Source organism: Dipteris shenzhenensis, chromosome 14 (genome assembly GCF_047967505.1).
Source record: "Dipteris shenzhenensis isolate YYH24624 ecotype China chromosome 14, Dip_SZ_1.0, whole genome shotgun sequence".
Taxonomy (NCBI): Eukaryota; Viridiplantae; Streptophyta; class Polypodiopsida; order Gleicheniales; family Dipteridaceae; genus Dipteris; species Dipteris shenzhenensis.
In genome coordinates this window covers 42136763-42159842 of record NC_141609.1, presented here as the reverse complement: position 1 = coordinate 42159842, position 23080 = coordinate 42136763, and the positions used below count along the sequence as shown (strand labels likewise).

Here is a 23080-nt window from a genome sequence, read left to right as displayed (position 1 = left end):
AGAAGGTGACGAGTAGAGGTACCCCTCTTGAAATTCTTACTGTCGGTGTCCATTGAGTCATTAGAAAGATTTCCATAGGAAGCCATTACTACGAGAAGAAGCAGAATCAATACTTTGCAATAGAACAAAAGCAGGCTTGCGTGAGGAAGCCCATCGCATGCTCTTCTTATATACCCGTGGTTCACAGCGATGGAACCGTCCACACACCAACAAAGAATCTCGGGAAACTCCTTCACTGGGTGGGGAAGCGGCGTGAGGAACACATATATCTCCACCGCTTCAAGAGAAGCCATTGATTTTTCATTCCGTTGGGCTTCCACCCTCCATGCTTCCAAGCCTTACAAACGATTGCTTTACTCTTATGATCGACCGACCTCGGAAGCAACATGGAAAAAATGCAGACACCCTTTCAGAGGGACAAAGGGAAACTGTAGGTAGAATGATCGAAAGCATACACCATGTAGCACACATGGCCAAATGACGGATTGGAAGGGTCCATCCGATTAGGGAGGAGAGAAAAACGCAGACCACCAAGAGCTGGAACGCCTCCATGCAACAACTGCTCCATGCTACGAGGAGATGCATGTAAACCGCAACCCACGAGAAATCAAGAAGTTTCCACGACCGCCATGCATAGAAGAAAATGATGAGGAGCCATGCAACGATCTGCCAGCACCACATCACGCCCACGCCCAATCAAACAAGTTGAATGATGAATATCATTCATAAGGCCTGCCCGAGATTGAAAAAGAAGACGAATTGAATGTGCAGCATGGAAAAGGGGGCAAAAAGCAGAGAGAGAGAGAGAGAGAGAGAGAGAGAGAGAGAGAGAGAGGATTTGAAGGGAAGAAAGTAGCAATGAGAAACTTGGACCAATAAAAAAGTGACAATAATCCTACGCGTTGGTGTGGCTCCACGCGATGCGAATCCCACAAAAAAATGAGCTTTCTGAAATGCCCATCAACTTCACTTAAGCCTCCACGAGTATTGAACCCCAAAGCACGGGCAAAGACGCATGACCATCCTCAACCACTCCCCATCTCAAGGTGGATCTTTGATTCTTAAATTTTGGCTAAGTCTTAACCCATGGCTCTGAGACCTTCCATCTCCTCCTTTCATTCCATTAACCTTCCATCTCCTCCTTCCTCTCAAAGGTTACCTTCCATCTCCTCCATTCCATTGACCTTCTATCTCCTCCTTGCCCCTAAAGCTGCCTCTTGTGTTTCCACCTCCTCCCTAAAGCCTCCCTCTTGTCTTTCCACCTCCTCCCCCTTCCAAGCCTCCATCCAAGAGCTCCTTCTTTGTGACACTTGGCAGGCTCTTCTCCTCCAAGCTCTCATGTGTCCTCTCCTTTTTTTTGGGGTGTCCATGGTTAATGGGTTAAAGATATATGGCAGGCCAAAAACGACAACTATGGAGGATTGTGCCCAATCACGAAGATGGGGACAATGCTGGAACAACACAGAATTAGAAGCACTTGGGCACCCAATAGAAAAATTAATGCTCCCAATAAAGTTTAAATCTAATTTTCCCGAGGTCCAATTTAAGTAAGCCTACGAGTGTTCACACAGAACGTGCAAACTATGTACAATGGACCTGTAAGATTTTCATTTTGACCTATAAGTTTTAATTTTAAAAATGTACAAAATGAAGGAGTGTGAGTTATGAAAACCTGTAAAAATCTATAAAGGTTTGAAAAAAACCTGTAGTAAGTGAGGGACTTGGATGCTCTAAGTAATGCGGGCAGGATGGGACAAGGAAATGGTTTATATTTAGCTATGAAGATGGGACAAGGAAATGGCTATATTCAGCTATGAAGATAATGATTGAGCATCCATGGAGGATGCCTGTACCACCTTCCATCCTCTGCCTCCACTCGCAAACAAACTCCTTTTTCTTCATCACCTTCTCTCCCTCTTCCTCCTCAGACTAGCTCCACCCCATGGCTCCTCTCTCCTCACACCAAGATTCGCCCAACCCATCTCCTTCCTCCCTCCCTCTTCCTTCTCCCATCTCTCCTCACCCCCACAAAAACACTTCTTCCCTCTTCCTCGACCTTCTCGAGAAAGCCTTCACCTGGGCTTTCTACCCTTCCCGCAATCAGCCTCTTCATTTTCTCACTGGTAACTACGCCCCTGTTCCCGAATCCCAGCTGCAGCCAGACCTTCCCGTCGTTGGCTCTCTTCCGGTGCGTGTCAAGTTCTCTCTTTTTTCTCTCTGCCTGAGACAGCTGGATATCTTTTGGAAGCTCTGGTCTAACATATTGCCCGTTACAGTTTATGCTTTTTCCACAGTGCTTCTTACTCCTAGCATCTGAATATTGGATCTTCTTTTGTTTCTTGGTTGGTCTTCCTACGCTGCAGAGCTGCCTGAATGGAGAATTTGTGCGCATTGGTCCCAACCCCAAATTCACGCCAGTGGCAGGCTACCATTGGTAGAGTATTTCTTTGTACTGGGTTCTCTTAATTTCTTCCGGGAACTTCGCTACGTGAAGTGATATTATTTTTTGATGCGTTGTCGTGAAAATGAACCGATCGCTGCGTTTCCATTTTTCTACTTTTATTGGGTGTTTTGAGACTTGTATGGCTAATGGAGCAAATTCTTTATCATACAGGTTTGACGGAGACGGGTATACACGCGCACCACCGCTTCTACCTGTGCCAATTTTAACTTGAATTCTTTCGGACACCTTGTAGTGTTCATCGTTGTCTTTTGTTGTTACTTAGTAGAGCTGAAGAAGGGGTGAGCGCGGAGTATATAATGTTATAGGAATGAATGCAGGATGGTGCATGGGCTACGTATAAAGGATGGGAAAGCTACCTATGTTTCGCGCTTTGTGCAAACGTCAAGGCTTAAACAAGAAGAATATTTCGGTGCCGCCAAGTTCTTGAAGGTTTGAAGGCGGATAAGTTTTTGTACTCTGTTAGTTTAATTAATACAAATACGGACCCTTAGTGTACTTGCAGATGGACAGGAGAGTCCTTTCGTCTCTTGTATGCTACTGTCAGTTATTGAGGACGTTATTTGTGCTTTATTGCAGATTGGGGATATGAAAGGCATATTTGGAGCTCTCATAGGGAAGATTTTCACCCTCCGGTGTTCTACGAAAGTTTTGGATATGTCTCAAGGCATGGGAACAGGTAATAGGAGCCGCACTTGGGGCCCCTTAAAGGCCACTTTAGCATGCAAAGAAGTCTTCCTTTGCATTTTACAAGATAATAATCGGCTACTTGTTGGGTTCAGAAGACCCCTCCCATTTGGGTACCTAAACACAGTTCATCTGCAAATTTTTGTGATTGGTTTGGATCATGAGTCATTTTTATTTTTGTTTGTCTTTGTGTATTGAGGCAGGCAATACAGCAATGGTTTATCATGATGGGAGACTTCTTGCTCTGTCGGAAGCAGACAAACCCTGTAAGATGTACATAGTCTGTCATTGTTTTGAGCTTCTTCTATGCTTCTTATGTATACTTATTTTGGCAGCATTAATGCAGATGCAATTAGAGTTCTTGAAGATGGAGATTTGCAGACGATTGGCTACATGGACTATGAAAAACGGTTAACACATCCTTTTACAGCTCATCCGAAAGTGGACCCTGTAACAGGTGCGGAATTCTGTCTTTGTGGTGGCAGATGTGAACTTTGCACTGAATACCTCCTGAGAGTTCCAACAGCTAGCTCGGTGACATTTAAATAAAAGAATGGGCTTGAATTCAGAGGAGTTTTTTGATTTTGGGGTGCAAGTGAGTTATTTTAAAGTTATTTTTTATTTTTTTTCGAAGAAAGGAACCTTCTATTAATGCTTGAAAGACTTCATACTAAACAGCAGCCCCAAAGGTGCTGAGTATGGAAAAAAACCGGAAAAGGCTGAAAGAAAGAACCGGCCTGTTCCAAAGAAACCCAGCTCACTGTCTAGGGGATCTCTAGTACTGGGGCTAACAGCCAAGTGGGGGACAGATGAGACCCCTTGCCAGTCTCTGCCAGACCCTGTGAAGGCTCCTCATCAAGGGGGAACCCTTCCCCGTAAGGGGGGCCTCTGAGAAGATCCATCTATGTGAAGGCTGCCACTGTCCCCCAGTGCGTGGGGTGTTCCTTAGAAGCCCTTGCTATAAGAGGAGCTTCCAAGGCTTTGCACTTGGGGTGAAGCCCCACGAACCACCAACTTGCCTAGAAGGGCTCTGCATTGCATCTCCGGATCAATGATACCCAAGCCTCCCAGTGCATGCAGCATGATTACCGTCTGCCAAGCTACTCGGGCTTTAGTGTTCCTCAGCCATTTGAACCTGCTCAAAGGAAGTTTCGTACCAACTGTCGGAGCTGCCCAATGCATCCTTTGTGAATGAAAGCACTAGCAGGAGGCGATATACCAAGCCGTGGCAAGAAGGACCTGGTTTGCCACTAAGGCGCGACGTGTAGGGGAGAGTTTGGCCAAGCTCCAATAGAGAAGCTTGCGCCGAATACTCTCAAGGACCAGGGCAATCTGTTGCTCTGTTGTAATGTCAATACCAACCTGGCATCTGAGGTATCTCGCTGTCTGGCCTCGCGGTATCTATCTGAAGCCAGAGTCCCTCCCCCACTCACGGATCTCCTATGTCTCCTCAAAGCCTGTGAAGAAACCTATGGATTTTGTCCAGTTGATCCGTGCACCTCAGGCCTCACAGTAGATTGGCAGTGCGTGCTTGACTCTCTCCAGACTCGTTGTGGTGCCCTCAACATACAAGGCCGTGTCATCTGTAAACTCCGAGTCAAGTAGCTCCTCCTCCTGTCTGATTGGGAGCCTCAACCCTGTGAGACCCACTACCTGCCACTACCTGTGATCTCAAGTAGTAGCCCAAAGCCTCCGCCACAAATAGGAAGAGGAAGGGAGCGAGAGAGAGAGGAAAGGCCTTGCCCGTGTGTCCTCAAACAAGCATTTGACTAGAGCTCCGTGCATATAGCGCTGAAACTCCTCTGACCCATCTGTCTGAGAAACCCAATCTCCGCATAGTGCCCTCCAAGAAGGACCACTCCACCCTATTGTAGGCCTTCTCAAAGTCCAAGAGAAGAACCGCCAGCGGCTGTGACTCCTCCCTTGACCAATCCACTGCCTCCTAGAACAGAGAAAGAGGCGCCTCCCTGCTTGTCTTCCCCAAACTCCAAGTTGTTGAAGTCACCTCCAACAATCCAGGAGTCTACATCCAGAAGACACTCTGACAGCCTCCTCCAAAAGGTCGGGCGGTGCTGTCTACACGTTGGGGTATACACGTTCAGGATCCCAATCCTGGACTCTCCCGTTCGAACTCCCATCCAAATTGAAGCTTGCCCTGATTGTAGACCTCTGGAACCAAAGATTGTGAGATTGAGATGCTCCTGAATCATAAAGATGTCCACTGCCCGCTCTACCACTGCCCTCTGCAACTCTTGCCGGTGTATCAGTAGTGCGGTTGGCTACGAATACAGTCGTGGAGCCCGTGTACGTTCCAACTCACCATGAGGATGGGAGTGTCGGGAACAAGGCTCTCCTGTGAGTGGGTGCGTGTCCAAGAAAGACTGCCTTGTGTGATTTTACCGAGGGTTTGGAGGGCAAGTAATCGGTGTCAGTGCGGCGACGTACTAGGGTGGATACTGGCTTAATACCGATCTTCCATGCCCACTTCATCACGAAGGAGGCTTCCACGCCGAACAGCTCCGCACACTTCTGGAAGGGCTAGAAGTATGTCTGCTCCACCTTTGCCGCCAGCGGCAATTTGATAACTCCCGTCGCCAAACCATACACCGGCTCCTCGCATGTGAAGCTCAGCTGAAAGTTCACCTCCGTGCTGTAGTGAAGGGGTAGGGACAGATTTAGAGAAAGGGGAATAGAGGAGTAGAAGAGAGAGAGAGAAAGGGGAAGAAGGAGAGGAAAGGGTAGGAGAGAGAGAATGAGGTAGGAAAGAGAGGGAGAGATGGAGAGGGAGTAGGGAAGAGAGAGAGACAGTGAGTGAGCGTAGGCAAGGAGGAAGGGAGAGTAGATAGGATTAGATGTCACATCCGAAAAGTACATAGTAGGGTGTGGATGGAGACTTATATAGTCCCTCCACATTTCCCCCCTAAAGGGCCTCTAACTTGGCCTCTTTTTCCCCTTCATTACAGACATCCCTTCCCATAGAATTTTGCCGTCAAAACTTTCATATGCGGGCTGTTAAATAGGTGCAGCAAACAGCAAATAATAATCAGCCCGGTAGGAGATAGGGGTTGCCTTGGACAATGCTCTCTGGCTGCCATGAGTTCTCATCCTCAGGGAGTCCTTGCCACTTGATAAGATATTGGTGTAGACTTTGTTTCGGAGTACGTGATCCTTGAAACCCATGATGCGCTCCAGAACATAGAGTATGTGGCCCTCCTCATCCATAGGTGGTAGCTTAGGAAGGACTTGGACATGCTGTCCGACATGTGGCTTCAGCAAGGACACATGGAAAACATTATGAATCTTGGAGGTCCTGGGTAGCTCCAACTCATATGCCACCTTGCCAACTTTGCGGATGATCCTGTAGGGACCGTAATACCTGTGAGCAAGCTTCGTGTTGGTGTTACCCTTCAGCAAGGCATAACGGTTCTTATGGAGGCGTAAGTGCACATAATCCCCTTCTTCAAAAGACAGATACCTCCTGCGTTCATCGGCATACTTCTTCTGCTTGGCTTGGGCATCTTGCATATTCTTTTTAGCCAATTGCAAAAGGGCATCCATACTCTCCAAGTCATTTCTTGCTTGCTGATTTTTCATAGCCATGTCTGCAACTAAAGATGGCATACCCACTGTGCATCCATACATAGCCTCAAACGGGCTCATGCCAATAGAGATGTGCATGGTACTGTTGTAACAAAAGTCAGCAAGTGCCAACCACTTATCCCAAGACTTCTGTGTGTCATGACTGAAATGCCTCAAATACTCCTCCAGCCATTTGTTCACCCTTTCTGACTGTCCATCCGTCTCAGGGTGGTAAGCAGTGCTAGGTGTAAGAGAAGTACCCACTACTGTAAATAATTCCTGCCAAAAGTGACCCATAAATTTTGCATCTCTGTCGCTGACAATCTCCTGAGGGAAACCATGATGCTTAAAAACATGCTCGATGAACTGCCAAGCAACTTGTGATGCTGAATAACGGGTCTTAGTGGGTATGAAATGGGCCTGCTTTGTCATTCTGTCAACCACCACAAAAATGCTATCCCATCCCCGCTCTGTGGAAGGCAACCCTGTGATGAAATCCATAGCAATGTGAGTCCATTTGCCTCCTGGAATAGGTAATGGCTGCAAGAGACGCGCGGGTAACTGGCTGTCCACTTTATTTTGCTGGCAGGGCAAACATTCACTGACAAATTTAACTACATCCTGCCACAAGCCATCCCAGATAAAGCTCTGTTTAACCTTTTCATGTGTCTTAGTAATACCCACATGTCCTGCCATAGGAGATGAGTGCATTTCCTGTAAGACCAGTAGTCGGTACTTTGAATCTAGCACCAAATAAATTCTGTCCTTGCACCACAACAGCCCATTATGCAGGTTAAATTCAGCATGCCCCTGGCTTGATGGCTTCTGTAACTCCACAAATATGGAAGCTGCCTTAGAATCCTGCATGTATTCTTCCTGAATACCATGAATCCACTCCTGGTAGATGGTAGAAATGGCAGACAAACTGCAAGCCCACATACGGGATAAGGCATATGCAACCATGTTTTCTTTCCCCTTCCTGTACTCGATGTCAAAATCATAAGACTGAACCTTAGACAGCCACCTCTTTTGCTTCATTGACAAGTTGGGCTGTCTTAACCTTAATTTTGCTACCGTACAGGTAGTGGTGCCATTTTTGGAGAGCATGGAGGATAGCCAACATTTCCTGATCATACACATGATAATTTAGCTCCTTGGCATCCAATTTCCTGCTTTCAAAAGCAATTACCCCGTGTTCCTGTCTTAGCACAGCTCCTAATCCTTTGCCACTGGCATCTGCCTCCACAATGAAAGTATGTGAAAAATCAGGGCATACCAACACAGAAGCATGAGTGAGGGCGAATTTCAGGTCTTCAAAGCTGCGCTGTGCTTTTGTAGACCACATAAAAGCATCCTTCTTCAAAAGGTCTGTCAGAGGGGCTGCCCGCTTGGCAAACTTGCGAATAAAGCGCCTGTAGAAGGAAGCAAGACCTAGAAATCCCCTCAACTGAGTAGGGTTGCGTGGCTGCGGCCAATCCACAAATGCATTTCACCTTTGCAGGATCCACTCGAATGCCATCCTTGCTCACAATGTGACCAAGATACTCAACCTCTTGTGCCATAAAAGTGCGTCTGCTGGCTTTAGCATAAAGCTGATGCAACCTCAAAATTTCCAGCACTTGCTTGACATGTCTGATGTGCTCATGCTTATCCTTGCTGTAAATGAGGATGTCATTAAAAAATACCAGCACATATTTGAAAAGGAGAGGCTGCAAAATCTTGTTCATGAGTGCCTGGAAAGTAGCTGGTGCATTGGTCAATACAAAAGGCATCACCTTGAACTCATACAGTCCCCTCGTTGTGCGAAAGGCTGTCTTGTGCTCATCCCCAGCTTTCATTCTAATCTAATGATAGCCGGACCTCAAATCAATCTTAGTGAAAAACTGAGCACCCTTGGGTTCATCCAACAGGTCATCTATCCTGGGGATTGGAAACCTGTTTTTAATGGTGACCTTATTCAAGTCTCTGTAGTCAATGCACATACGGTAAGAACCATTCTTCTTTTTCACCAGGAGTCCAGGGGATGCAAAAGGAGAAGTGCTATGAGTGATGAAACTCTTCTGAAGTAAATTCCTCACTTGAGTTGCCACTTCTTCCCGTTCTACCTTAGAGAGTTGGTATGGGGCCTTATTGATTGGCTTACTGCCAGGTTCCAGGACTATGGCATGATCTACATCTCTTCTCGGAGGCAACTGTGATGGCAAATCAGCAAACACATCTGCAAACTTTGAGAGCAATCTCTGCATATCACAATCATCAACACGGGGAGTGCCACCCTCTTTAGTTACTGACACATTTAATGCATATATGGTGCTGCCCCTCTTGAGCTCTCTGGCCAACTGTCTTGCTGAAATAACCTGCAATAATACCATGCAATGTAACTGATCCATCCTTGTGGACAAAGCTGAGTGTTAGGCATTGAAATCCATGCTGATTTTGCCCAGTGATTGTAACCAATCACAGCCTAGGACAACATCTATTGGGCCCATGTCAATTGCCAAGAGATCACCTGCAAAAGTATAGTCATCAGAGAACTTAATCCTTGTTGCATCTTGGCAACAAGATCTACTGATCATATGCTGCCCATTGGCCACTTCTACTCTCAACCCATGGTCTATCTCAGTGGCAATCAGTCCAACTCTCTGTAAGGTCTTGCAGTTAACAAAACTGTGGGTGCTACCGCTGTCCACCAACACATGCACAATCCTGCCATTTATCATCCATGTTAATCTGATAGTATCAGCACTTTTGGCACCCATCAGGGCATGCATGGAAATAGTATAAAGTGTTGGCTGGGCATCCCAATATACCTCATCCTCGTTCACGGGAGCATTACCACCTGCATCTTCATATGCATAAAAAGGTACCGCATCTTGATGCTCCACAGAAAAGAGTGTTGGCCTATGGCCTCTCATGCCACCAGTGGGCAGAATCTCATACGAATGTGAAGCATGAGTGTCATGCGCAGTAGCACCACCAGGATCAAAAGGAAAGTCGGTGCCCTTCGTGGCTCCAGTGTCAGGATTCTCATCTGCATCATGTGTATTTGCCATCTCATCTTGAGACGTATCCAAAGAACCTGGGGCATCAAACAATTCCTCGTCATCTTAGAGGTCAATGATCATGCTGAGCTTGGCAGTACCACTGTTGCGCATCTTGCACACATTCTTGTGCTCAGGAGTCCATTTCTTGCCACATTTAAAACATAAGTTGGCCTTCTTTCTGCTGTCCATTATTGCCCGTGTATGCTGTTTTATCTCAGCCTGCTCATTTCCAGCGGCTTGCCTCCAGGCTTGGCATTAGGATACCTGTAAGGCCTGGCATACGGCATCTTACTACCCGAGACAGTAGGAAAGCGAGGAAATGGTGCTGCTGCAGATTTCTTGTCAGTCCAATCAGCAAACTTAGGCTTTGACTCAGTGTCATACCCCATAGCATGCGAGCTGCCCATGGCATTTCTATGCTTGCTAGCATATTTAGGCTCGAATACTTCTGCAAGCTGAGCTGCCCTCTCAATTGTTTGAGGGTTATGTGCCTTCACATCTGCAGCGAGAGAACTTCTTAACCCATGGATGAAACGCAGCAGCTTTCCCTTTTCAGATACATTCTGCACAAACAGGGAAAGCCTCCAAAAACGTTGCAAGTACTCTTGGACTGTACCGGTCTGTGTCAAGACATAAAATTCAGCCAAGTATTGATCCAATACAAGTGGAGATACAAATGTAGTGACCATCAATTCTTTGAACCCCTCCAAGTGGTTGGTTTCTGAGGCGAATCCCTCATGTATTGCCACTATGTGTGGGCATAGTCTTGCATATGCATACCTGCAAAAATGATGCGCTCCTCAGACTTGGGGTAGAAGCGGAAATAGTCTTCTAGCTTCGTGAGCCACTCCTCCAACTCATTGGGAGTGCGAGTGTCCCCTTTAAACTTATGCACTGTGAGTTTGTCCTTCATATCCTTAGCTGCATAATTCTTGTGTGTGTAGCCTCCAGAAGTGCGAGCATCATCACGTTTGAGGTTCACGTAATCGGAGAAGGGCATCTCAAGTTTGATGGCCTCAGGTAGGGCCCTGTATGAACACAAAGAATCTGCCAACATGTCATTAAAAGTGGCTTGCTGCCCACCACCAACCCCCTGCTGCGTAGAAGTTGTTGCCATTTGGTGCACTGGCTGCGTCTGGCTATATGTGCTCGCTGGCGGAGCATAGGTGCATGAACTCCAGGCTGGGTCTCTCTGCCAAATGCATCTCTCCGGAATGATGGCATACCAAAGGGCTGAGAAGAGGACTGACCTCTCTCCCAGGGGTGTGGGCTGCCATATAAACCCAAGCCAACTCCAGGCATGCTCGTTGGTGCGGTGAAAGGAGCACTAGCTGGATGCACACCAATGGGTCGGCCCAAAAGAGACGGTTCAGCCTGCATAGATGCAGAAAGCTGAGAGCCAAAAGATGGCCTGACATCCTGCAAGAAGGTGCTCTGTGGCACAGAAAATGCATCATCTATGTCCAGATAATCCCCAAGCTGGGGTACATGTAATGGTCCAGAAGACTGATGCTCATAGGCACGATGGGCATCTGCCATAAAACCCCTGCGTGGGGGAGACAAAACATCCTGACTGTCTGAATGGTCCCCTTGCTGGGGTGCGGGCTGCTTACCCTTATCCTACATAGCAATGGCAAATGTGATTTGCTGACCAATCTGCTGTCCCATCTGGACAAGAGCCATATCCTGCATAGCCATGCCTGTGGTAAGCTGTTGGCTGAACCCCTGTCCTATCTGGCGGAAAGCACCCTGGAGCATAGAGAAATGGGCATCTAGAAACTGCGTCTGTGCTGCTTGGACTTCCCGGAATGTAGGAGAGGGAGGCTGAGTGGAAGGAACATCTGCACCACTAGTGGATGCAACCACTGTGGCAGGCACTTGCTCATACCGAGCAGCCTCATCAGTGTCATGCGATACATCCCAAGGGACACGCTTCGGTGCCATGGTAACTGGTCCTAGAGAGAGGAGCTGGAATATAGGCAAGGAGAATTAGATACCAAAATCCTGCGTACTGAGCACCTGAGATAATGCGTGGAAACACGAAAATGTCGATGGAGAGGCTCGGAAGAAGGGTCGTCGAAGAAGCTTCGAAAATGAGCCCAAATAGGGCTGTCGAAAGCCCCTCAAAGAGGCTGGAATTTTGAGTTTTTGCCCTTTTTTTTTTTGGGGGGGGGGGGGAGACCTAAGTCACCTAGGATAGTTAGGACAGCCCTAACCTAAGACCTCTAGAACAGTTAGGACATTGACTTAGTCTAACCTAATCTCCTTTTTAACCCTAGTTAGTACTAACTTGATGTAGGTCTAACTAACCCAACCTAAACCTAACCCCTAACTAAACTAACCCTGGATTAAGTCTAACCTAGGTTTTAGAACCTTGTAGGCTAAGGTTATTGCAGGAGGTGACGGGGAAGGTGGAGGCGGCGCAGCGTGGGTAGGCGGCCAAGGCGAGGCGGCAGAATCAAGGTGACAGAGAGGGCGCTTGTAAGAGACCTGCGATGGGTTGGCGTACATGGCGTGTGAGCAGCAGAGACGGGAGCGAAAGGCCTCCCGAGAGCAGCAACAGCAGCAATGACAGGAAGCTCGAGGGCGTGGCGACGGGCAGGTTGTGTGGAGCTTCAGATACCAGTGGAGTTTCAGATTAGTTCTGGTCGGAGGGTTCTCGTGCGCTGTTGTATTTGGCCGATGTTACAAACATCGATTTGGAGCTTGGGCTTGCGGTTTTGTAGGGCAACTCCTTTGCGATACTGTTGGCGTGCTCTGAAGCCTAGCTGAGGAGGAGCTCTCCGAAAACATTTGTCGTGGACTCGTACATCAGCTTGAAGCTTGTGGAATACGCGAGGATAGGCCTAGATAGGCGCGTAGCAGCTGGTGTCGTTGACCTTGCGTCTGTCAGCTTACGAGCTGGTTGTACCTTGCTGCGTCTGTAGGCGTCTCAGCGTAGTGATTGCTATAATGCAGGGTTGGTGAAGCCAACGGAAGCAAGGTGCCAGAGAGCAGAGCTCTGATACCAATGTAGTGAAGGGGTAGGGACAGATTTAGAGAAAGGGGAATAGAGGAGCAGAAGAGAGAGAGAGAAAGGGGAAGAAGGAGAGGAAAGGGTAGGAGAGAGAGAGAGAATGAGGTAGGAAAGAGAAGGGAAAAGAGAGATATAGTGAGTGAGCGTAGGCAAGGAGGAGGAAGGGAGAGTAGATAGGATTAGATGTCACATCCTAAAAGTACATAGTAGGGGGTGGATGGAGACTTATATAGTCCCTTCACATTTTCCTTGTAAAGGGCCTCTAACTTGGCCTCTTTTCCCCCTCTTCATTACATGAGCCATGGGCGTGCCAAAGGTCCAGTCCCTGTGGCCCCATCAACTCGTCCATCATGCGTGTAATTTGATCTCCTCGGGGGATCACTTCTCCAACCCTGTGGAGGCAAACTGGAATCTCCAAACAGGGTGAGTCTGAGATCCCACTGCACTGATCAAACCCCCCATCCAAGGCTGAAGGACCATGAGCGTTACCTCAAGTGGTGGAGGATAGGAGTCTGGAACCTCCAGATAGTTCCAGTGTCCTAACCTCCAGAAGTCGCGTGGTAAGGGACGCCGAGGTTGAAGGTTGGGAGCTGTTGATCGGGAGGACAAGCCTCGTCTCTCAGGATCTCTCCCTGAACTGATTGACTGCTGCGATGAGGAAGCAGAAGGGGGCGTCATCTTTTCCTTGCCTGCTGGTAGGGGTGTCGAGGCGGAAGAACCTGTTGCAGAGGTGGAGAGGGGGGCAACGGGGGAGGGGTAGGGATGCGGGGGGCGGATGGAGGGGGGCGGGTGGTGAGAATGACCATAGCAGGGGGGCTGAGGGGGAGGGGAGGGGAGGGGGCGGGGGGAACCCAGGAAGGGGGTTGGAAAGGAAGAGGGGGAGGGGTCTGGAGGGGGAGGGGGAGGGGTCTGGAGGGGGAGGGGGAGGGGGAGAAAGAATAAGGACGACCGCAAGCCCCCACTGTTGATCAAGCTCGTCGAGGCTCTGGGTCCGCTCCTCCGCGACTGCTGTTGAGCATCTGGAGCTCCTGGGGCTCGTTGTTGCTTCAAGTGTGAGTGCGGAGGCTAAACCTCCGAAGCGGGAGGATCGTCTGGATGGGCGGTGGCTCCTGCTGTTTCTCCTTTCGAAGCCTCTCGGTCAAACCCTGTCCCTCTCTCTGTGATTGGTCCTCTGCCTGTGGCGCTTGCGGGTCTGCTTGCTTGGTTTCTTTTTCTTTTTAACCTGGGTCCAGTTTCCCTTCTGAGGGGGTAACCCATGGGGTGTGAGACTCTTGCTGCTCCTGCCTAGGAGGACGCTGGACTCGGGCCTGTTGACTCTGCCTACTCTACGGGGGATTGGGGGGGGAGATGCATGGGGGAGGCCACGGGGGCAATCTCTGGCAAGGTGACCCATCTGTCTACACCGAAGATACTAGCCTGGTAGCCTGGTCTGAGACTCTTGCTGCTCTTGCCTAAGAGGACGCTGGACTCGGGCCTGTTGACTCTGCCTACTCTACGGGGGATTGGGGGGGGAGATGCACAGGGAAGGCCACGGGGGCAATCTCTGGCAAGGTGACCCATCTGTCTACACCGAAGATACTAGCCTGGTAGCGTGGAAATCTCCACCCTCTGGCGAAGTGTGCCCCCTTCAAGGGTCTCAAGGAGGATCAATTCTGGGAGGGACTCTGGGCTCTCAACTACTAGTCTAATCTTGGGGACTCCATTATATGCTAGACTTGAGGCGGCCAACTCTGGCGAGGACTCGAGCACTGTGCCAAAAGCTCGACCAATGGAGGGGAGGATGGCTCGATACTCCGTGGGGAGCCTTGGGAAGCGGAGCGTAACCGGAAAATGTGGAAGATGGTGTGTCGTATCCATGTCCTCCACTGTAAACCCATGATACCAAGGAAAGAGGTAAACTAGATGCGGGCCAAGGAGGATGGGGCTCTGCTCCACGAGTATCGAGGCAATATCGGGGGAGCTCAAATGGATGAGGAAAACGCCTCTTCTATAGATGGTGACCTCTCGGATGTGGTTGCCCTCTAATGTGTGAGGGTACTGATCGAGGTGTCACACAGCGCATTATAAATGGCGATGGGCCAATTTTGTATCTGTTTTATTATTGCAAGTTTGAGCAATATATTTTGTAGTGGACATAATTCATTTTTTGGGCCCTAAGATGGCTATGTAAACCATATCCCTCATTTTAAAAGAGAGGGATAATTTTGGCTCCTTGGTGCTTTTATGAAATATCATAAATACTCTAGATGAGGAAGTGTGAGCCACTCATCTAGGGGGGGGAGATTGTACCCAGTTTGCAGTCGTTTTCGTGGTGTGATTATGTTCTTCTTCTCCAATCGATTAAGTCGTGAATTTGTGTGTTGGTTTCAGTGGTATCAGAGCTTTGGTCACGTTCTTGTGAAGGAATTAAAGAGAAGCTCCCTCGTGTGGAAAGTGAAAGGGAGAGAAGTCCCGTGGAAGGTTCAAGAGGACTATGTGACACTTAATGCAGAAATAAAGCTCGTGGTCGTGGGGAAAAGAAATCTTGCATTGAGGGATGTGTGCATCGAGCCTTAATCTTTGAACTTTGAAGATCGCGCCAAGTACTCAGCCTCATCTCGGGAGTCCTGCAACGACTCGTTTGCGAACTTCGAAGTAGACTTCTAGACTACCAGTGCGCAGCTAGCCTATATCTTTATTATCCGGATCCTATGCCCTCATCGAGACAGGACCCTTGGGACTTGGGAGCACTCAAGAGTCGTCAGTGAGCAGTGGCTCACAGCCTCACAACAGCCCGGTGCCTGCTCCTGGCTCACCCATCCATGTCCCTAGACTCCGCGCCAGCGCTGCTTTCAAAAAAAGACCTAGTGAATTGAGTGCACTGTGCAGCCAGCCATCGCGCGCCTCTTTGTAGCCTCAGTGTCTGTGGATCTCTGCGAATTTGTACGCCGCTCGTGTGCCGTGCAGTTGTCTGCATAGAGGTCGCCTCTATTGTTTCTGCAGACCTACAGTATTCTGCAGTCGGCTCATCAAGGCAACCTGGGAGGTTGCGCCAATCGAAATCTCTGCTTGCAGGACTAGCAGCTGCTACAGCCCGCTACCCTTTGTGAAATTCCAAATTTTAAAAAAAAAATTTCGCCTCTGAGTCCGCGCGGAGAGTGGACATGCATTCAAGCAGTACTTCAAAGCAGCCAGCCGCCTCTATATCTCAAAGTCTCCCTCTGCATGCCCTCGTCTGCGGACCTGCAGCCGCTTGCAAGACTTCGGCTTGCATGCCATCTTGAACTCTAGCCCTCCATGACCCGCACCGGCCCGCATCGTTTTTCATAGCCTTGCATTAAAGGTATGCGCACCGCTGCACAGAGATTTGAAGACTTATAGAAGAAAAATTCGTTTGAGTTGTTTTTTTTTTTGCAACGTATCAAGTCAAAGGTTGCTTTGACTATACACAAGGTTCAAAGGCCCTTAAAAGAAGAAGAAGAAGAGGAAAATTCAGCAAGCTACGAGGCTCAACAAGGTGATCGGAGCTCAACAAGGCGAAGACCATAGCCAAATCTGAACGCTTGAATCAATAAGGCAATTGGAACCACGAATCACGGAGCAATTAATTGGAGGTCAGTTGAGCGCATAGACAACTACGAGCGACATCATCGGTCACATATTTCCCACTCTAGTCCTTTCTACCTTCGATCAAAGAGCGAGATGAGTGATTTCTATGCTTTATATTTCATACACTTAGTATCTTCCGCCATCCGTTGTCTTACCATACACTTGAATCACATTTCTATTTCATCGGTTTAATTCTCATATACTTATTATCCTTATTTCCCTCCATTTCGCTTTATTTGTATTTATCGCATTATCATGGCGCATCGGCCACAACCACCCACACTTCAGGAGTAATTAGACGCACTTCAGGCACAGTTGGCCGATGAGCGTGAGCATTGGGAGAGATTGGAAAAGAAAATCAATGGTAAGAAAAGAAAGAGGCATTCATCTGACGATGAGTCATTCGATGATGATTCCGACGATGATCCTATTATTAGGACAGTCAAAGCCACGCTGAGAGCACAGAATTCGAGGAAGGAGAGTAAGACAAGTAGAAAAGCTTTCTCATTTCAAAATTTCGATGGAAAGAAAGAAGCACGCACTGTCTTGTCTTGGATCAGTCAGCTAGATGATTATTTTTCAGGGGAGAAATTCTCTGAAAAAGACAAGATTAAATGTGCTGCAAATCATTTAGTAGAGAGTGCTGCACTTTGGTGGAACATCACTAAGCACAGTAAAAGGCGACCAAAATCTTGGAAGTCTTTTCAAAAGCTCATTAAGAGAGATTTTCTTTCCTTACATTTCAAAGCTAAAGCTAGACAACAGTGGGATACTTTCAGGCAGTTCGATAAGGAAACGATCTCCACATATACTGATAGATTTTGGCAAAGGTTGATCCAATTACAGTCCTTGGAGAAAAGTAATGAGCGAGATCAATGCAAGAAGTATGTGGCAGGTCCAAAATCTAAGTTGAGAGCCGAGATTAACATGTTTCATCCTCGCTCTCTGAACTTTGCGATTTCTCTTGCAATGAATTGTGAGAGGAAGAATGGGATCCCAAAGGAAGGGAAGGATTTGGAACGACATGTACCCTTCCACAAGAAAAAGAGATTTGATAAAAAGCCCTTCTTTAAATCTAAAAATGGTTTTGTTCCACCGAAGACAGATTCTTCTTTGAAGCCGAACGATGGAAATGGAGGGGCTAGGTGGAGCAAGGGCGAGGGTGAGGGCGAGGCAAGGAGGAAGGGCAGTGAGTAGGGGGCAGCAGGCAGCCTATAGGCTGCCGCGGGCGGAGGGGGGGAGCTCACCGAGCTTCTGCATCATCAAGGTCTAGCATTCAACCGCGCATGCAAAGCTGTGGAGTGATTCCGTGGAAAGGTCAGGTCAGTCCAGGGTTGAATTAATTGAGCTGTGGAGTGATTCTGTGGAAAGGCCAGGTCAGTCCAGGGTTTGCTATTGTTTACCTTGCCCCATGTAAGGGGATTAACGCTCAATTAATCTCATGCAACCGGTGACATTGTATATGCTTTTCTAATGTAACAATTGAGCATGTTCTGGGTGTTTTGCAGGGGAGCTCTTCACTTTTGGATATCAATTTGAACCCCCCTATTGTACATACCGAGTTGTGTCTAAGGAAGGGATAATGCAAGATCCAATCCCAATAACAGTGTCTGGGCCTGTTATGATGCATGACTTTGCCATAACAGAAAACTATGCTATTTTCATGGATTTGCCTCTTTATTTTGAACCCAAGGTAATATTCTAATTTCATTAAAAAGTAATTGCTATGTTTCAATAGTTGCAACTAGACTTTTTTGATACTGCTACCAGATTTTGAAATGGTGAATTTATCAAATAGAGAACCTTATGCCAACTTTTTCTGTGTGTCTCAGGCAATGGTAATGGGTGGCCTCATTATTAAGTTCGACAAATCCAAGAAAGCAAGGTTTGGCATCCTGCCTCGATATGCAAAAAATGAATCTATGATTCAGTGGTTTGAGCTTCCCACATGCTATGTTTTTCATAACGGTATGTGTTACTTTTCTTTCTTCTCTTATCTCCTCTTGTTGCTAGCATGGGCAGAGCCTTTCATCCATGTCCATAAAGTGTTTGTGCATGTGCTTGCTTGGTCATATAATGTGCTGAAAGATACTGTATCCACAGCTTTGATCACACTGATTAAAGAGTCTTTTCATTAGTTTCATATGCCTTGTTCCTGTCGTGAGATTCCCCTCTAATGGAAATGCAGCCAATGCTTGGGAAGAGGGAGATGAGGTTGTCTTGTATACCTGCCGACTGCTAGATCTTGATCTCGAGATGGTATCAGGGCCATTGAAGAAAAATCCGAAGAATTTTCCCAATGAGCTGTGAGGTTCCTTTCCTGTTTATCCATTCTAGCAATACATATACAACTTATGCTTTGTGTTTATACTACAATGGCGTAAAAAAACTCAGTTTTTATGACTACAAGAATCAAGATAGCTGTTTGACCCTTTATAAAGAAACATGCATCTAAAAGAAATGGATATTCATTCCAATGCTAATGTATATGAGCTGGAGGCCTTGCTTTTCCACACCTTCCAGATATGAGATGCGCTTCAATCTGAAGACAGGCCATGCGTCACAAACACGACTGTCAGTTTCTGCTGTTGATTTTCCTCGTATCAATGAAAAGTATACGGGCAGGTCAGGCACTACTTTTGATTTTCTTCTTAGCAATAGCGTATCTTTGATGTATCGTTTGAGCATGAAAATGTGAGTAAACTTCTGCATTGCATTGTGTGCACTTTCAGGAAACAACAATATGTTTATGGCACCATTCTAGAGAATATAACAAAGGTCAAAGGATTGATCAAATTTGACCTTTGGGAGAAACCCAAGTTGGAAGGCAATGAGGAATTCCGAATTGGAGGCAACGTTAAAGGCATGTTTTCCTTTGGACCAGGCAGATATGGGTCTGAAGCTATATTTGTTCCTTGTACCTCTGGGATTGATGAGCATGAAGATGATGGCTATCTTATTTGTTTTGTTCACGATGAAAATACAGGGTATGCTATACAAGCTTACCCCATCTTGTTAATGGGAGTAGTGGAGAATACATAAGTCAACAAAAATAGCAGTAAACTTTAGAAAATTATGCTTTTGCAAAACTTGCACCAGAATGTTCCCTAGAAGCATGTGAGTTACATTTGTACTGCTTCACATCAAAGATATATTAGGTGGATTTAGCTTGCTTTATTGATTATAGTGTTGTGGGTGATGCCAGGAAGTCAGAAGTGGCTGTATTTGATGCGAAGACTATGGCATCTGAGCCTGTTGGAGTTGTTCAGCTACCTACCAGGGTCCCCTATGGTTTCCATGCTCTTTTTGTCAGCGAAGTAAGCATTTCCAAAGAATAGTACCTTAAGTTGATGCTTTTCCTCCAGTTTCTATATGATCATTTTATTAATCAATATTTGTGGGCTGAATCTAGCAAGATCTGTTTCCGTAAATCTGAATGGTTTCAGCTTGGTTCAGATATTCAATTTAAAGCTTCTCAAATGAAATACAATAAGGCCCTGGGGTCACCTAAACTATCGTCCCATGTCGTCATCCTTTTCTGTTTTTAAATTCTGGTTTTAGAATGTGAAACGAATGTTACGGTCTTAACGACAAGCTTGCATGTCATCAATTGAAATGTTTCATTATTTCAGCCATTTTTAATCATAAGATGATGTTTAATGTGATAGAATGGGCAGAAATTCAAGAACAAAGCACACACAAATAGTTGAGAGACTGTCCACCGAAAATGCGAAATTGTCTTATAATGTTTGTTTTGCTTATGCAGGAACAGATATTATCACAGAAGTAAGCTTCAAAGCAGCCACAGCCCACTCCATTTGATACATTGATCTGCATTACTACAGGCTAGAAATTGGAACGAGTGTTCATCTTCAAGATTGTATGTGATAGCTGTCATTATTTGGAAATGTATAATAATATGTATGCTGCAAAGGTGTCATTGTAAATTACTTTAACGCTCATCTATGAGAATGTAAATTATTTTCTGCGCATTCTGTGAGACAGATCATTTGGGTCTTGTAGTGGACATTAGTGACACCATATGAAATCGTACCATCTCTCTCTCTCTCTCTCTCTCTCTCTCTCTCTCTCTCTCTCTCACCCACCCGCCTCTCACCCGCTTAAGTATGAGCTGCTGCGGTAGCAGTCGCTGCTGGAAAGATCGGTGGGCATTTTCTCTTAGATGACCAACTTTTGTAATAATTAATGTGCGTAAACGAAATGGTTCAAGAGAAGTAACTGCCAAGGTCCTAGGTGAGGGTGAAATGGCATTGACTAGGTGGTTCTGAGTGCTAAGGCCTAGGTGCACCTAAATGTGCAATAATGCCAAGGGGCAAAAGGTTTAAATGTGCCCCAAGAGGGGTAAATGGTGCACCAAGTGAAAAGGCTAAAATGATGACATGTGGCAAGGGGAACCATCTAGGGAGTTGTGGGTCTCGTGGATATGTATGGGAAAAAAAGAGTATGCGTATCTGTTGTAGAATTGCGATCCATGAGAGTTTGGCTGGGTGGAACAATCAATATGCCATCGCCCGTGATCTAAAACAGAGAGAATAGAGATGAGAGAATTGAATTAGCTTAGGCGTGTTTCATTTGGTATCAGAGCACAAGGTAAGGGAAGGGGTTCGTAGGCTGTGACGGACAGTAGGCGAAAAAAATATTTGCGGCTGTTCGTGACGTGCAACAGACTGCAAGGTCGTTGACCGTGACGATAACCTCGTGGTAGCTGAGTTCGAGTGGCGGGGGACTTCGATCAGGTGTAGGGAATAGCGGAGCAGGTTGACGGGCATCTCAGGTTGACGTTCTGCTGCGACGACGTGGCGTAGTGTTGACGAGCATTTACGCAGGCCTTCCTCCATCAGAGCGTTGTCCATCAATGAGCCTACGGGAAGTCAGTCAGTCAACGATTTCCAGGCCTAGACCTCCCTGGTGGAGCACCGACAGGCGATGACCTGCGTATCATAATTGTCCTGATGAATTAGAGTGGCCGGAACAAAGTCACAGTTGCAGGCCGTATATTTACCATTATAATTCTGAGCGCAAGTAGCAGCAAATGCTTTTGACATAACAGATTTGCGCACAGAAGAAATAAGGAAAGACATGACAGATTTGCGCACAGAAGAAATAAAGGAAGGCACAGGATCTTCTGAATGAACGAAATACTCAGTTTTCGTGGAGCTTCCAGGGAGCGTTTTTTCTTTTTTTTAAATAAAAAAACTCTGAGTTGCAGTTGATTCGTTTTGTACGGCAGGGACTGTCGTTTATCTTTTCTGTATAACAAAAGGGAAATCTTATTTATTTATTTTTAAAAAAAAAACTAATTTTCCTTTTGAAACTATGGAGGCAGAAGGACAAGATTCGAGGGTGAATCCTAGCGAGTCTAGAGCACGGTCTACACAACAAATGTCATATCACACAACACTTACTTTGGTTGGTAGGATTTCGATATTAGAAGATGCTTTACAGCAAATTATGAACCAGCAGCTTTAAGTGAACGCTGGTCAGAATGAGATTAGGGAGATGGTGCAAGCCTCGTCGGCTAGACCATCTAGAATTGATAAGGGCAAAGCTCCAGCAGAGCCAGAGCCCAGTATACATTCATCAGAACGTGCAAGGGTCAAGGTGCCTAATATTGCTAACTATAGACCGGAGAAGTATGTTGGTCGGATGATCGAGCGCAGTTCTGATGTGATCGAGGTTTGGTTACACAAGTGGGAAGAAGCCTTCGCCATTTGTGAAATCAGATCCGATCTAAAGAAAATCCATGAGGCCACTCACCTGTTTATTGAGGCAGCGGATAGATGGTGGATAAAGCAACAGAAAGATCAAGATGCTCCTACCACCTGGGAAGGGTTTAAAGCTGAATTTAAGAAACACTTTCTTCCACCTGATGAAGAATCCCGAGCTTGGGATGCTTATAGAAATCTTCGTCAGAGGAGTCTGTCGGTGGCGCAGTACACTGACAAATTCAGGGAATGTGTCATGAAAATAACAGATCCTCTCCCTATGTCAGTTCAGTTAAAAGACTATATCTATGGACTGAACGACAAGATCAAAATGGAAGTTCGGGCTAAATATGTGACTATATTAGATGAATCTATTGCAGTAGCCCTGAACTATGAGGATGCCAGAGGCAGATCTAGTGGATTTGTGCAGGCAGGGACTCAGTATGAGTACCCGAGAAAAGGGGGATTTCAGAGGAAATGGACTTCAAAGACAAGTGTCTCACAGCCAAGTGACCAAACCAAGCAGGTGAAGCCGGTTGAGGGACCAGTAAAAACAAGTACCACCGTTGGGGTGAAAAGGAAAATAACTCCAATGTCAGCCCGGGGTTGGTCAAAGTCCTCGTTGACCCCTGAACAAAAGGAGAAAGCTAGAAAAGGATTGTGCTTCGGCTGCCTTCAGCGACATCAATGGAAAGATTGTCCACTGAATAAAGACCGTCGCACGGCCAATATGATAATATCTGAATGCGATGCGGAAATGTAGGAGAGTCCCAATGCGGAACGTATGCAGATGCAATTGGCGGGACCTTCTCAGAGGTTAGTACCTGTGTTGTTAAGTGTGTCTGTTACTAAGTTAGTAAGCGGTGCACCTGATAACATCCTTTCCAAGCCCGCAGCAATGGGGTATATGGTTTTCGATGAGCCCGAGTTGATTAAAATGAAAGGGCAAGTAGCCAGTCATGATGTGATTGTGTTGTTT

General features: G+C 46.7%; 1 protein-coding gene across 1 annotated transcript; it reads left to right on the top strand.

The window, feature by feature from the left end:
- Window positions 1-1837: 1837 nt before the first annotated feature.
- LOC147894647 (carotenoid 9,10(9',10')-cleavage dioxygenase-like) lies at window positions 1838-20368 on the top strand. The gene is made up of 14 exons (XM_087385419.1): window positions 1838-2188; window positions 2364-2434; window positions 2615-2629; window positions 2782-2893; window positions 3041-3140; window positions 3352-3414; window positions 3495-3605; window positions 17884-18068; window positions 18208-18343; window positions 18564-18681; window positions 18899-19000; window positions 19108-19362; window positions 19581-19692; window positions 20142-20368. The coding sequence occupies exons 1-14, from the start codon at window positions 1943-1945 to the stop codon at window positions 20163-20165; spliced, it is 1650 nt and encodes a 549-aa protein (XP_087241545.1). The 5' UTR covers window positions 1838-1942; the 3' UTR covers window positions 20166-20368.
- The last annotated feature ends 2712 nt before the right edge of the window (window positions 20369-23080 follow it).

Bases quoted from the DNA above. Each gene is read 5' to 3' on its own strand.
- LOC147894647 (XM_087385419.1), top strand. From the start codon at position 1,943: ATGGCTCCTCTCTCCTCACACCAAGATTCGCCCAACCCATCTCCTTCC. The intron at 3,415-3,494 runs GTAAGATGTACA...GCATTAATGCAG, and splicing joins GTCGGAAGCAGACAAACCCT to ATGCAATTAGAGTTCTTGAA. The intron at 18,069-18,207 runs GTAATATTCTAA...TGTGTGTCTCAG, and splicing joins CTCTTTATTTTGAACCCAAG to GCAATGGTAATGGGTGGCCT.